General features: G+C 44.9%; 1 protein-coding gene across 19 annotated transcripts in view; it reads right to left on the bottom strand.

Annotated features, from left to right (window-relative positions):
* GARRE1 (granule associated Rac and RHOG effector 1) overlaps positions 1 to 14,024 on the bottom strand; it is a 102,697-nt gene that overhangs the window by 462 nt on the left and 88,211 nt on the right. For 15 of the 19 annotated variants that reach the window (XM_058280128.2, XM_058280148.2, XM_058280132.2 and 12 more), the window contains 4 exons: positions 6,594 to 6,759; positions 5,596 to 5,733; positions 3,535 to 3,613; positions 204 to 2,798 (listed from right to left, as the gene is read on the bottom strand). In XM_058280128.2, the coding sequence (XP_058136111.1) occupies positions 2,490 to 2,798; positions 3,535 to 3,613; positions 5,596 to 5,733; positions 6,594 to 6,759 (692 nt within the window). In that variant the 3' untranslated portion in view covers positions 204 to 2,489. Of the gene's footprint in view, positions 1 to 203; positions 2,799 to 3,534; positions 3,614 to 5,595; positions 5,734 to 6,593; positions 6,760 to 14,024 lie in introns of those variants that run through there. The other 4 variants (XM_058280142.1, XM_058280140.2, XM_058280143.2 and 1 more) reach the window with 1 other exon arrangement.

The following is a 14,024-nucleotide window of genomic DNA, read 5'->3' as shown; positions in this document are numbered from 1 at the left end:
GGTGTAGGAGGTTATTCTACTTCCTGCCCACTCTAGCTCATCCTAATATCTCAAGTGGTCACCCCCTTGCTCGGTCTCAGAATCAGAGGACACGCTGACCTAAAAACCAAGCCAGGTACATGACCGGGCTTCTCAAAGTAAAGAATCAGACAAGGCTTCTGAAGTGGTGTCGGCTGCTGGTCATTTTAAACAAAGATACAAAGTATTATTAAATGTATATTTTTAATAAAGCCAATAGTTATTTTACTTATAGGAGCTTTAAAAGTAAAAGTAAGATACAAAATGTGGAGTTCCAGTTTGGAAGCGTTCAACTATTCACACGACGTCCTGCTGATGCCCGAGCAAGGCAGCCACGCCCGGCCAAGCAAAGGACCCACACACGCACACACGCACACATATGCGCTTTGGCGAGACACCTCTGCCGAGCGCAGCACCTGGAATTACCAGTGTTCAGAGCAAGGTGGTGCTGAGAACACAGCACCTACATGGAGACCACACAAACAGCCTCACACAATCTCACAGCCCAAGGAGATGCAATTACAAAATGTTTTCCTTAATAGGGAAAAACAAACTGAAAAGTGACAAGGATGTCACCTCTGCTGGGGCATCAAGGATTGACCTCTGTCCAGGATAAGGTCTTTGGGGAGGCACTATTAAAACAAGAGTACTTCAGTGTAATAGAACTTGAAATACAGGGTACAGTGGACACATTACTGAAGGAAAGAAAAAACTATCTTACAAGTAAAACAGCCACAACTCCAACAGAGATATGTGTGCACACTGACGGCTAACACAGACGAGCCACGCGGGGAGTGTGTGCGCTCTAAGCGCGTGCCTGAAAAAGTCTATGTACAAAACAGTTCTCTGTAAACAGGTGAGGTGAATATTCGGAATCCACGGTGACAGTATCCTACATACAGGCAGCAATGGCTTCCCCACACAGCACAAAGGACAGTTTCCAAGGGCTGGAGACAGCCTGGTGACACAGGACTAAAAATAGGTGGCTGGGCTCAGACACCCTAAGGGTCCTCTATAATTAGTGTGTGTGTGTGTGTGTATACATATATATTTTTTCTTTTTGGTATTTTTAAATATAAATTTACTTATATCTGTAGAAAAATGAGAACATAAATGTGTTATTACAATCTTTGCTGAAAAAGCGTATATGGAGTTAGAAAGAATAAACCATTTATTAGTAGTTAACATATATTAAAATGGTTTAATGATTTAAGAAAATATAAAAAAAATATTAATACTGTCAAGCTTTCATACCAGAAAATATTAAGGATTTTTCTCAATTAGACTTTTTCAAAGATGAAATATGAAAAATTTAAATAAGTTTCATATAAAGAACTTTCTGTAGCCTCAATTAATATACAGTGGGATATGTCTATTCTATATAGATATATTTATTATTATTTCTCAATTTAAGCACCATTCAATTCTGGATCCATTCTGACTGGAAAATATCCCTAAATCCACAGGATGTTAACTATTTAATGGCACATGTTAACTGAAAATGAGGTGGATTTTGTTTTTTTTTTTAAGGAAAAGACTTTCAATTAATTCCTATCAACATCTTAATTGGGTTGTCTTCTGAGCCAGCTCACAAGTATTACTGCAATTTCAAGTGCAGGTGTCTCTGTGCGGCCCTTGACCACACCCCACACTCTGAGGGCTATGACAACGCATCTGGCCGTGTGTGCAAGTATCTGTGGCAGCAGGAGCAGCTCTGCCCTGCATGCAGACAGCAGCCGGCAGGCTTCTCTCCATTCACCATCAGGAATATGCCTCTGACGTGAGCTTTACGATGCTGCTTTTGTAAATTCGAGTACTGCCGGGGTGGTGAGGGGCTGCTCTCCTCAGAAAACCCAGGTGATTGCGCTTCTGACCACAAATATTTTTTAATTTGCCTATTTTGTATAATCTTTTAAATAAAGGGAGTGTTGAACAAACCTCCAGCCACTGTATCTGTTACCTTAAAATATTCAATGCATTTTAGGCAGGAAATGTTTTAACTAAAACCTACATGAAAAAAATGGCTATAAAATTCAGTGATTGGTGTGGTCATAACACATCAATGAGGGGATTTCAGAAGAATGGTCAGTTTCGCTCAGCCTTCAAGCCTGATGCCTTTACCAACACACACAGTGGGACTAAAAACTTTAAAGCTATGCTTCTCAAAGCTTGGTCTGTGGCCCACCTGCATCAGAACCACCTGACATGTTTACTAAGCAGACAGATCCCAAGCATCCCCCTGAAGGTCAGAAACCTCCATTTTCAGTTGGATTTCCAGGGGTTTGATGCCTCCAAAGTTTGAGAAGCTAGGCTTTAAAGGCTTGGAGCTGCCAACCACCCCTGTCCCCAAGGATCCCTGCCTGGAACAGGGGTGCACTGGTCCTCTGGGGGAGCTGATGTCAGCTAGTTAGCCCTGGGGTAAGGCCACTAGCCTCAACAACTCTGGGCAGGTGGGCAGGCAAAGCCCAGGATCAGTACTGTGGCAAGTAGGCTGGCCTGCGCTCAGCCTTCCCAGGGAAGGCCTTGAAGCCCTTGGGCACTGCCTTGTGTGCTGGTGGGGGTGGGGGCTGTGGCGGGGTCTGCACATAGGTGAAGGACGTGGTGCTGCAGTCACTGGTTGCAGCCCACACCGGAGACTGCAGCATCTGCATGGTGTCATTCCACTGGCTGCTGGGGCTGGCCACTGCATAGAGGGGTGCGCTTGGACTGGGCAATGTGCTGGGCAGTGGGGAAGGGTGTTGCCAGGGTGCTTTTGGTGGCCACGTTTTGGTTTTGTTATCCTGAGAGACAGAAGAGGGTTCTAGTCAGTGGCATTTGTAGCAATTTCTCTTGTTTTCCCACCTCCCCAAATCTCCAGCCCTTATCCCACCTAGAAGGCAGGGTGAAAGCCCCCTCTGGAACAGTGCTGTCCAACAGAACTTTCTGCAATGATAAAAATGTTCCATATCTGCACTGTTCAATACAGTCACCATTAGTCACATGTGGCTGCTAGTGTGACAGAGGAACTGCATTTTTAGTCATCCTAATTTTATTTTAATTGGCCACACATGGCTAGTGGCTATCATATTGGATAGCATGGCCCTAGAGCAGGGGTTCTCACCAAGGGGTCCATAAGCTTAAACTGAAATTCAAAAAAAACATTCTTGTGGGGGACTTCTTGGTGTGGGTGTGATATATTTATTAAATAATACACAGTATAGTGTGGACTTTGTAAGGGGTCTGTGGTTTTCTCCTGACTGGAAAAGGGTCCATGGAACAAAAAAGATTAAGAACCCCTGCCCTATAGCTTCCTCTCCATGTGGCTCTGGGTCAGCAGAGATGGCTCCTCAGTTAGACAACTTTGTGTGTGGAGAGGGAAGTTAAGCAAAAAGTTATTCACTACAAATCAAGAAGGCCCACTTAAAAAAAAAAGGATTCCTTACTCTGAGGCCCCCTTAAAACTTAAGCTTTGGAACCATGCTCACAGTCTGTACTCCAGAGCCCAGCCCCTCTTGGCCAAAGAAGGGTCGGTAATACCTGGTTCACATCCTCCACTGTAGTAAGAAGAGGTGGCGAGGGCAGCATGCTGGTCTCCTGCTCTCCACTGCTGTGTTTCCTGCAAGAACCAAGAGCTCAGTGCAGTCATCACCAGGCTTCTTGCCTCACTTACCTCCAAGGAACACCCTTGCCACGTGGGCTCCGCATCTCCCAGCACTGGTTCTAGATGGTGGGGAGGACTTGGGTCCATTGCATTCAGGGGGATAAAGAAGCCAACACTTGAATGGTGCATTTCTGCAGAGCCGTCCCAGGCAGGTGGGGCGGGGATGGATGTGGCAGGTGTGAGAGCAGCTGCTGGCTTTTCCCAGCTGCATTCTCAAGGTCCAACAGCTTTGACTTTTTATTAATTTATTCAGTAGACATTGATTGAGTGTTGACCATGCACTGAGGATATATGACTTAAAAAACAAAAAGCCATTAGTTTTTCTAATAATATGAATTTAAATTTGTGTTATAATAAATATGAATTTGTGTTATAACGTTGAGTGAAAAAGACAGGTAATAGCTGGATCACAGGCAGGGGCATTCAAGCTCTGTCAGTGCTCCTGCATGCAGATAGCAGACTCTGCAGGTGGTGCTAAAAGTGACTTATTTCTTCTTCTTAGATGTCTGAATGGTCTCTTGAATTGAATATGTCTTGATCAGAAGTCTTAGTCCCAACCCCTGGCTCAAACCCACCCCTCCTGCCATATCCCCTCTTGGTTCACAACAACCCTTTTTATACAAATGCTCCAGTCAAAACATTATGTGTCATACTCGATTCTTCCCTCACACATGTCCCATGGTCAACCCCTCACCAGTCACTGCCCCCTTTATTTAGCTCTCTCCTTATCAGAGAGGCTTCCCTGACTGCCCTTCTGAAAAGAGAAAATCCACCTACCCCCTGCATTCTCTCTTTGTACTCAGCTTTCATTTTCTTCATAGCACCTAACCTGACATCTTTGTTTGTTTTTATCTGTTTCTACCCACTAGAATGTAAGTTCCATGAGGGAAGGGACTTTGTGTCTAAGTTCTGTGAAGGAAGTCCTTTCACACTTGCCTGGTACATAACAGGTGCAAATGAATGAAAGAATGAATTTAACTTCTCTGAGCCTGCCACCTCAGGGCCTGCTTCCTCAAACTCACAACACTCTCTCTCCTTTCTGTCCAAATTCTCTTATTACAGAGCCCATTTTAAGTATTGTGACTCCTTTTGCATACCTTTTTTTTTTAATTACCCTTCCCTTGCAGCTTGCTTGCTGTCTGCTCTCGTGTTCATTCACTGCTCACTCTTTCTGCGTTTTCACTTGTCTCCCTTTTTGTTGCATCACCTTGCTGAGTCGGCTCTCTGTGGCACTTGTGGGCCAGGTGGCACTCTGCGGCGCCTGCCCTCACAAGGAGGCCCTGGGACGCGAACCCAGGTTCTTCCAAATGGTAGACAGGAGCCCAACTGATTGAGCCATGGCCACTTCCCCCTGAATACTTCTTAGAACTACTTTTTTCTACTATGAAAAAAGTCACTTAAAGCTCATTTTATCCAAAAAGAAACCAAGAGTCAGAGAGGGCCAGTCCCTCATCTGCAGTTGCACAGACCACTAGTGAGTCCTGATTAGAACTTGGCTGTCCCAGCCTTATTCCTCTGACAAAAAAGCCTGCCTTCTATAAGGCACAGACTGGCAGCATCAGACTATCTTCCGAATTCTCTCTTGCCCATCTTATTTGTATTCTTGGCTATCACTGCATGAGACTGTTCTGCCAACAAAACCTCAACCCAATGTAAGTCATCTGGGATACAGGTCTGTATGGTGACCCCACAGAGGCCTCAGCAAGCCAGGGCCAGCTATTCTTTGTGGAAACTACCTCTTGAAGGTGCTTTTTAGAGGCCTGCAGTCAGCGCAGGGACCAAGACCCCTTTGCTTCTCTCACACTAGGCTCCTGACCTTTCCAGAGAAATAAGCTGTGGGTCAAATTCATATGCAATGCCCACCCTCCACCCCCCAACTCCACAAAATTCATACACCCTTCAATCCTGTCTTTGGTTTAGAAGTCTTCTCTTCATACCTTCTCTGCTTGACAGCAGCAACGAGGTCAGGCCCTGAGAACATGGAGAACAAGCTGTCTCCGTTGGCAGAGGATGTCTCATCACTCGAGCTGGCCGAGTCTCCCTGAGTACCTGACCAGCCGCCGTGCAAGCCATCCCTGAAAGCCAAAGACAGAAGCTGGTCCCATGCATCTTGCAGCCAGACTGAACACTGGCTGGACAGCCCTGAGGCCAGTCCCCTCCCTCCACCCAAACCTTAAAAGAGCAATCTTAACCAAATGGTGATCTCTTGTCTCTCTCCTAAAAATCTGAAGTTTTCTTCCTTTCCCTTATTGCAGTGTTACACATCCATCACTTCCCTTTATTTCTCTCGGAAGCCTGTGGTTTGTATATGAAATTGATTTATAAGAAAACAAAAAGATGAGACTTCTAGCTATCTAGATTTATTACCCAGGTAGCAGTAAGGGATGTGGAAAAAGCAACCTCCAGTTGCCTCTATGAAGAACATGGCAATTGTCTTCACACACTGGACTCTATACCATTCACCTTTGCTCTTTTTTTTTTTTAAGGAGGTACCAGGATTGAATTTGGGACCTTGTACATGGGAAGGTGGTGCTCAACCACTGAGCTACACCCACTCCCCCACTTTTGTTTTTCGTAGGTCCCAATGATAGCATTCAATCAATCAATAAATCAATCACATGGGTTTCATAGCCATACTCATTCCACATAAAGATTGCATTAAATAGGCAGTTGCTTCACAAACACCATCCAAAGAGATCCTTGTCCAGGGCTGAAGAGTCTGTCTTCAACACACCAACGGTGTGTTCATGGGGCCATATCACAGGGTCAGCCAAAAAATCTCTGGGGTTTAACTATGTGTCATTCTCTTACCTGGGGGCTTGGAATTGAATTGTGCCTGACAAGAGCACACAAAGGATAAGGAGCTTCCTTCCATAGGTCCTATGAAGGATACCCATTCCCCAAACTCAGCCTTCCTGCAGTGCCCAGCACTCACCCTTCTGTGAAGAACTCTGGGAAAGGCCAGGTCCGATGGGCATCATCCATAGGTGGCCAGTGACCCCGGGGATTGCCTAGGCGGCGACCATGGTGGGCATGCCGCTTCTGCTGCATTGCCTGGCTCACTCCTGCCACATAGCGTGCAAACTCTGGGTCGGAGCCCACTGTGTTGAGACAAAGGGATAAGCAGGGTTTAGAGTCAAATTGGCCTCTTGGTTCCTTCCCTACCCTCAGAGATATGCTGATCACACAATGAAAAATGGTTGGGGCTGCCAAGCCTGTGCCACACAGAGCTGGTTCCAGGATATGTCCAGATTCTGCTATGGTGAAATGGGGCTTTAAGCAAATAGGTCTGAGGTTAGGGTATGTTGTGTGTGGAGACTGTGGAAGGGGTTGTGCCTAGAACAGGGACAGGCTGAACATGAATGAAAGACAAAAAGAGAAAAGAAAAAGGTTTGATTTATCCATGATAAAAATTAAAGACAAATATTAGCTGTTTTAAAATTTTCCAATGTTTTGTGCTCTGTGCTTAGATTCATTACTTAACAACTCAGAAAATCAAACTGGTACCCTGAAAGGGGTTATCAAAGCATCAGGGTCAGCCAGGTAAAGAATATAAGCTGTTCTCACTTGGCCAAACATTAATCCAGTATTTTCCTGGATATTGAATAATGGACAGGCTCATTCATTCTGAGAATAAAAAGAGTGCCAAAGAATGTTTGGCAGCTTAAAACAAGATGAAATTTCTGATTGCATAAAGAACACAATGAACAGAGCTGGATAAGCATGTTTAGGGCAGTAAAAGTGGGAGGAAAAGCAGCATAGATGGCATTTAGAGAAAAAGTCAATCAAAACAATATTGCAGGAAAATAAGTATCTATGAGTCACAAACTGTAACAGTGTATTATTTTCTTGCTACCCTGCCAGGTTATTTTATAGCTATATGTAGCAGTTTGATATAGTTATGAATTCCAAAAATAGATATTGGATTATGTTGTAATCTGGTCTATTACTGGGCATGACTGAATTATGATTAGGGCTTTGATTGGGCCACATCATTAGGGCATTGAGTCCCCACCCCTTGGTGGGCGGGGACTCACAGATAAAAGGCATGGCAAAGAACAGAGTTGAAGGTTTTTTGATACTGGAGTTTTGATGTTGGAGTTTGATGCTGAAGTCTTAAGCTGGAGCCCCAGGAAGTAAGCTCACAGAGGAAAGAGAAGCAAGCCTCAGGAAGGGAGGACCTGAGCCAGAAGAACACAGAGGAACAGAGACAGCTCCTCAGACACAGGAGGAAACTCCAGGGAGACAGAGCTAATCACATGATACTCTATAGCTGGCCTTGTGAAGAGAGGCAAAGTCTAGAGAGGCTCATGGTCTACAGCTGACCTTGTGGAGAAACCAGAGGAACTGAGCCCAGAGGAACCCAGGAAGCCTGAACCCGCAGATGTTGGCAGTCATCTTGCTACAACATGTGAAAATAGACTTTGGTGAGGGAAGTAACTTATACTTTGTGGCCTGGTATCTGTAAGTTCCTACAATAAATACCCTTTATAAAAACCAACCAATTTCTGGTATTTTGCATCAGCACCCCTTTGGCTAACCGATACACTAAACATATTCATAAGTGAGATGCCCTATAGTTTGCTTTTATTAATAGTATCCTTCTAATGTTTTTATGGCAAAGTTATTCTGGCTTCATAGAAAATGAACTGGGGAATTATAATTTTTCACGCCCAAAATAGTTTAAATAACTTAAAGAGAAAGATTACATTTTTGAAGTTATCTATTCCTGTCAGTATGATACCTTTGCATTAAATTTGGTGAGGATCCTTTGATTATGTTACTTGATAAGATTGATGTAGGGCTCTGGATTGAACTATGTCAGTGAGGCATGAGCCGGCTTGGATCTCTACCCTCTGGCTGGGCCTGATATAAACAGAGGCGCAGAAAGACACAGACACAGACACAGAAAAAAGAAGCCACAATGTTTGATCCTGCCACAAGAAAGAAAGGACAATTTTGCCCACAGCTGAGTTGCAAGGAAAGAAGCCCCCCAAGGGCTCAAAGAGCTGAGGCCCATGAAGAAATGAGCCATAAGCCTGACAGTTTACAGCTGAACTCTGGAAAAAAGCAGACCCGCCAAGACTGAGAAGAGAGGCACGGTAAAAAACAAGCTCTTCCCAGATTTGCCTACAGCTGCAGAAAGGCAGAGACCTCAGCAGAGATCAGTGGCCATCTTGCTTCTCTACATGGCAGCTGACTTTGGTGAGAAAGTACCTTTTATGAAAGTGCCTTGAGCTGGACTTTTTCACAGCCTTGGAACTATAAACTTTTATCACAAATAAATCCCCTTTATAAAAGCCAACCCATTTCTGGCACATTTAATCATCGCCCTTTGGGAAACTAAAACACCTATGAATCCAAGTGGCCCTGGTCCATTTTTCACTGGTAGACTGTCAATCACCTTTCCAATCTCTTCTACTGAACTAGAGCTAGAAAGGCTTTCCACTGTTTGGTGCAGCTTTGTTAATGTATATTTCACTAGGAAATTCATTTTACATTCAGTTTTCAAATCTGTTGCCATCAAGTTGTATATAGTAATATCCTAAAATTCTTAAAGATGGCAGACCAGAAAGGCAGGGGGCTCTCTTCTCTCCCAGAAAAACAGCTAGAGGACAGGCAGAAATAGGCTGGAAAAATATCTTCTAGGGTTTGGGACATTAGGCAAAGGCTGGACACTAACTAAAAGAGAGAGGGACAAAGGAAAAGAATCATGACAGCAAAACTGAGTTGAAAGCCACAGCTGCTACCACCTTCAACCTCCCCCACACTACAGACACTTTTGAATTCTCAGGCCTCAGGAACCAGTGACTACAAGGGGGCCGCAGGGATCCACTTTCCCAGGAAAGGGGAGTGAGAGGGATACAGACCAAAGCTGACTCAGCTGCTGACTCAGCTTTTGACTGACAAATACAGTTGCTGAGACCCATGACCCCTTCCAGGCTTGGTGGGGCTGTGCCATTATTTGCTTTTGGAGGCTGCTCTGGACGAAAAAGATCTGGGACTAATAAGATCTGACTTTCTCACTCTCCTTCTCTATAGACCAGGATTTATTGCTGAGGATACAAAGGGAAGTAGAAAAGGGAGAGGGCTGCCAGCAGAGGCTGGAGAACGGCCTCTGAGAAATTGTGAAATATGAGTTTCTTAGCCTCCAGGCAGGAGCCTCTATCACACTGCTCTAGTCCTTGCTGCAGCAAACACACTCTGACTAGGCATTGAACTGGGAGGGTGGTCAAAGACCACCATCTACTGGCAGAACTAGGAAGTACATATGAAGAAATTAAATAATAACTTCTACTTTAAAAGTAAATTAGGGAAGTGGATTTGGCTCAACTGATAGAGCGTCCACCTACCACATGGGAAGTCCAGCATTCAAACTTAGAGCCTCCTGACCCGTGGGGTGAGCTGGCCCACACTCAGTGCTGATGCGAGCAAGGAGTGCCCTGCCATGCAGGGGTGTCCCCCGCATAGGGGAGCCCCATGCGCAAGGAGTGCATTTTGTAAGGAGAGCCACCCCATGAGAAAGAAGTGCAGCCTGCCCAGGAGTGGCGCCGCACACACGGAAAGCTGACACAGCAATATGATGCAACAAAAAGAGAAACAGATTCTCTTTTTGTGCTGACAGATGCGCTGACAAGAATGCAAGCAGACATAAAAGAACACACAGCGAATGGACACAGAGAGCAGACAAATGGCGGGGGTGGGGGGAGAGAAATAAAATTTTTAAAAAATTAAATAAGTATCTCCCATGTGATGATGAGCCCTTGATACTGATGACTACGCTTATGAGCCTGTGTGCCTGAAATTTCAACTAGGCCTAGAGCTACAGGTTGCCTAAGAGTTACCTCCTGAGAGCCTCCATGTTGCTCAAATGTGGCCACTCTCTAAGTCAAACTCAGCATGTACATGCATTACCTTCCCCCCAGTGTGGGACATGACTTCAGGGGATGAACCTCCCTGGTGTCGAGGGATTACTACCAATCACCAGCTGATGATGCAACTAGAAAAAGACCTTGAATAAAAGGGGGAAATGGTAAAGACAAATGAGTTTATATGGCTAAGAGTCTTCAAAAAAGAGTTGGGAGGTCATCAGAGGGTCCTGCACATCTCAGCAGGATCCCAGAGACAGTCAAAATAGATACAACCCCAGGTACTGGTGCTCCTGAGGGCTACAGAGACACACAGGTTCTATAGTCATGGCAGATGGCTCTGGAGTTGAGTGCCTTGTCAGTGGGCCCTATTTGGAATTTGTGTTCCTGATTGTGATGGAGTTGGACTCAGATGTGACCTTTCTACACATACCTCTTCTGTCATTTTTACTGAACCTGTGGTTGGCACTGGGGTTGGTGTATACTCAGGAAACTTGAATCTCTGGACTGTCCATGTGCCAGCTGAGCCCTTCTACCCTCTGGTTCACTGGACTTACCCAGGCCAGCTAACAGGGAGGTGAAGAAGGTCAACCACCACACCAGAGAACCAAGAGCGCCTACAACTGCAAGCAGGAGAATTGCATCCATCATCCGTGTGGAGTCTAAACCCCCTCTCTATATAGAGGTGGAGTGGACATCACCATCCCAGGGTCCACAGGATGGAGGAATAAAATAAGGATTAGAGTAGACTTACTGGTATTCTACTATAGAACTACTGTGACTAGCAATGGAAGGAATTGTAGCATTGATGTAGAAAAAGTGGCCACGGCAGTTGCTGAGGACAGGAAGAGGGCAGAAGAGATGTGATGTGGGGGCATTTTCAGGACTTGGAGTTGTCCTGAATGATGCTGCAGAGACAGATGCTGGACATTATATATCCTGCCATAACCCACTGAATGGACTGGGGAGAGTGTAAACTACAATGTAAACTATAATCCATGTGGTGCAGCACTGCTCCAAAATGTATTCACCAAATGCTATGAATGTGCCACAATGATGAAAGAGGATGTTGATGTGGCAGGAGTGGGGTGTGGGGTATATGGGAACCTCTTATATTTTTTAATGTAACATTTTTTGTGATCTATGTATCTTTAAAAAAGGCCAAAAAAAAAAAAAAAGATAAATAAATAAATCTCCAAATCCTCAAGATCAGGGAATGAACAATGAACTAAAGTAGACTTACTATTATTCTACTATAGACATTTGTTATTCTAGCAATGGAAGAACTTTTATCATTGATGTGCAAGGAGTGCGCCCCGTAAGGAGAGCTGCCCAGCATGAAAGAAAGTGCAGCCTGCCCAAGAATGGTGCTGCACACACGGAGAGCAGACACAACAAGATGATGCAACAAAAAGTAACACAGATTCCTGGTGCCACCGATAAGGATAGAAGCGGTCACAGAAGAACACACAGTGAACACAGAGAGTAGCCAACTGGAGGGGGGGGCAAGAAGGGGAGAGAAATTTTTAAAAAAACCACATTAGAGGGAAGCAGATGTGGCTCAACTGACAGAGTATTTGCCTACCCTATGGAAGGTCCAGGGTTCGATACCCAGGGCCTCCTGGCACATGTGAGCTGGCCCACACGCAGTGCTACTGCACGCAAGGAATGCGGTGCCTGCCATGCAAGGGTGACCCTGTGCAGGAGAGCCCCACGTGCAAGGAGTGTGCCCCGCAAGGAGAGCTGCCCCGTGCAAAAAAAGCGCAGCCTGCCCAGAAGCGGCGCCATACACACGGAGAGCTGATGCAGCAAGATGACAACAAAAAGAGACACAGATTCCCGGTGCTGCCTGACAAGAATGCAAGCAGACACAGAAGAACACACAGAGAATGGACACAGCAGAAAACAGGGGGAAAGGGGAGAGAAATAAATAAATCTTTAAAAAAAAGATGTTTCCCTACCTTTAAAAAAAAAAAGCCACATTAGCAGGAAATGGATGTGGCTCAACCAAGTGGGTTCCTGTCACCATATAGAAGGTCCAGAGTTCAATGTCCAGGGCCTCCTGGTGAGAGCAAGGTGTCCCACACGGTGAGCTGGCCCATGCAGAGTGCTGGCCCACATGGGAATGCCGCCCCGTGCAGGAGTGCCGCCCTGGGTGGGAATGCCACGCAGTGCAGGAAAGCCATCCCACACAGGAGTGCTGGTGAACGCAGAGAGCTGGTGTAGCAAGATGACAAAACAAGAGACACAGAGGAAAGAAAATAAGAAGACGTAGCAGAACAGGGAGCTGAGGTGGCGCAAGAGAGTAATCACCTCTCTCCCACTCTGGAAGGTCCCAGGTTCAGTTCCCAGAGCCACCTAATGAGAATACAATCAGACACAGAACATACAGTGAGTGGACATAAGAGAGCAGACAACAGAAGGAACAGGGGGGAGGGGGGAGAAATACATAAATCTTAAAAAAAAACACCACACATTAGAGGGGAGCAGATGTGGCTCAGGCAGTTGAGCACCCGCCTCCCACACGGAAGGTCCTGGGGTTCAGTTCCTGGTGCCTCCTAAGACGACAAAGAAACAAGGATGAAAAAAACAACAAAAACCCAATAACACCAAAACAGTGAGTAGAAAACAAGCACCACCACCAACAAAGCAATGAGCAGACAATGAACTCAAACAACAAGCAAAAAGATGAGGGAGCCATCTTAGGGGCAGAGGGGAACACATTAGAGGCACATGTGATACTGAAGACAGAACAAATGAAATTAAAGAGAAAAGATGAGAGAGAAAAGAATGGAAAAATTGAGCAGGGGCTCAGGGAGTTGAATGATAACACAAAACTCAAACAACATACATGTCATGGGAGTTCCAGAATGAGAAAAGAAGGGAAAAGGGACAAAAAGAGTATTTGAGGAAATAATGGTTGAAAATTTCCCAACTCTCATGGAAGTAATAACTTATATGTCCAAGAAGCACAGGGTACCCCCATCAGAATAAATCTGAATGGACCTACTCCAAGACTCATATTACTCAGAATGTCAAATGCCAAACATAAAGAGAAAATTCTGAGAGGTGCAAGGATGGAGCAAACCATCACATACAAGGGATGCCCAGTAAGACATAGTGTGGGTTTCTCAGCAGAAACCATGGAGGTGAGAAGACAGTGGTATGATACAATTAGGATACTGAAAGCAAAACTGCCAGCCAAGAATTCTTTATCTTGTCAATAAAAAATTGTCTTTAAAATACAAAATGAGTTTAAAATATTCACAAACAGAAACAGAGAGTTTGTAAAAAAGAATCAACCTTTGCAGGAACTATTAAATGAAGCCTTAGAATCTGAAGGAAAAGGCAGGAGAGGCTTGGAGTAGAATATAGAAGAAAGAATAGCAGAAAGGATAACCAAAAGAGTAAAAAGACAAAAATAAGATATGACAAATGAAAGCCAAAGAATAAAATGGTGTAAGTAAATAATGCATTTACAATAATAGCATTGAATG

Source organism: Dasypus novemcinctus, chromosome 18 (genome assembly GCF_030445035.2).
Source record: "Dasypus novemcinctus isolate mDasNov1 chromosome 18, mDasNov1.1.hap2, whole genome shotgun sequence".
Classification (NCBI taxonomy): domain Eukaryota; kingdom Metazoa; phylum Chordata; class Mammalia; order Cingulata; family Dasypodidae; genus Dasypus; species Dasypus novemcinctus.
Note: the sequence above shows the minus strand (reverse complement) of the source record. Positions and strands in the feature narration are given on the sequence as shown.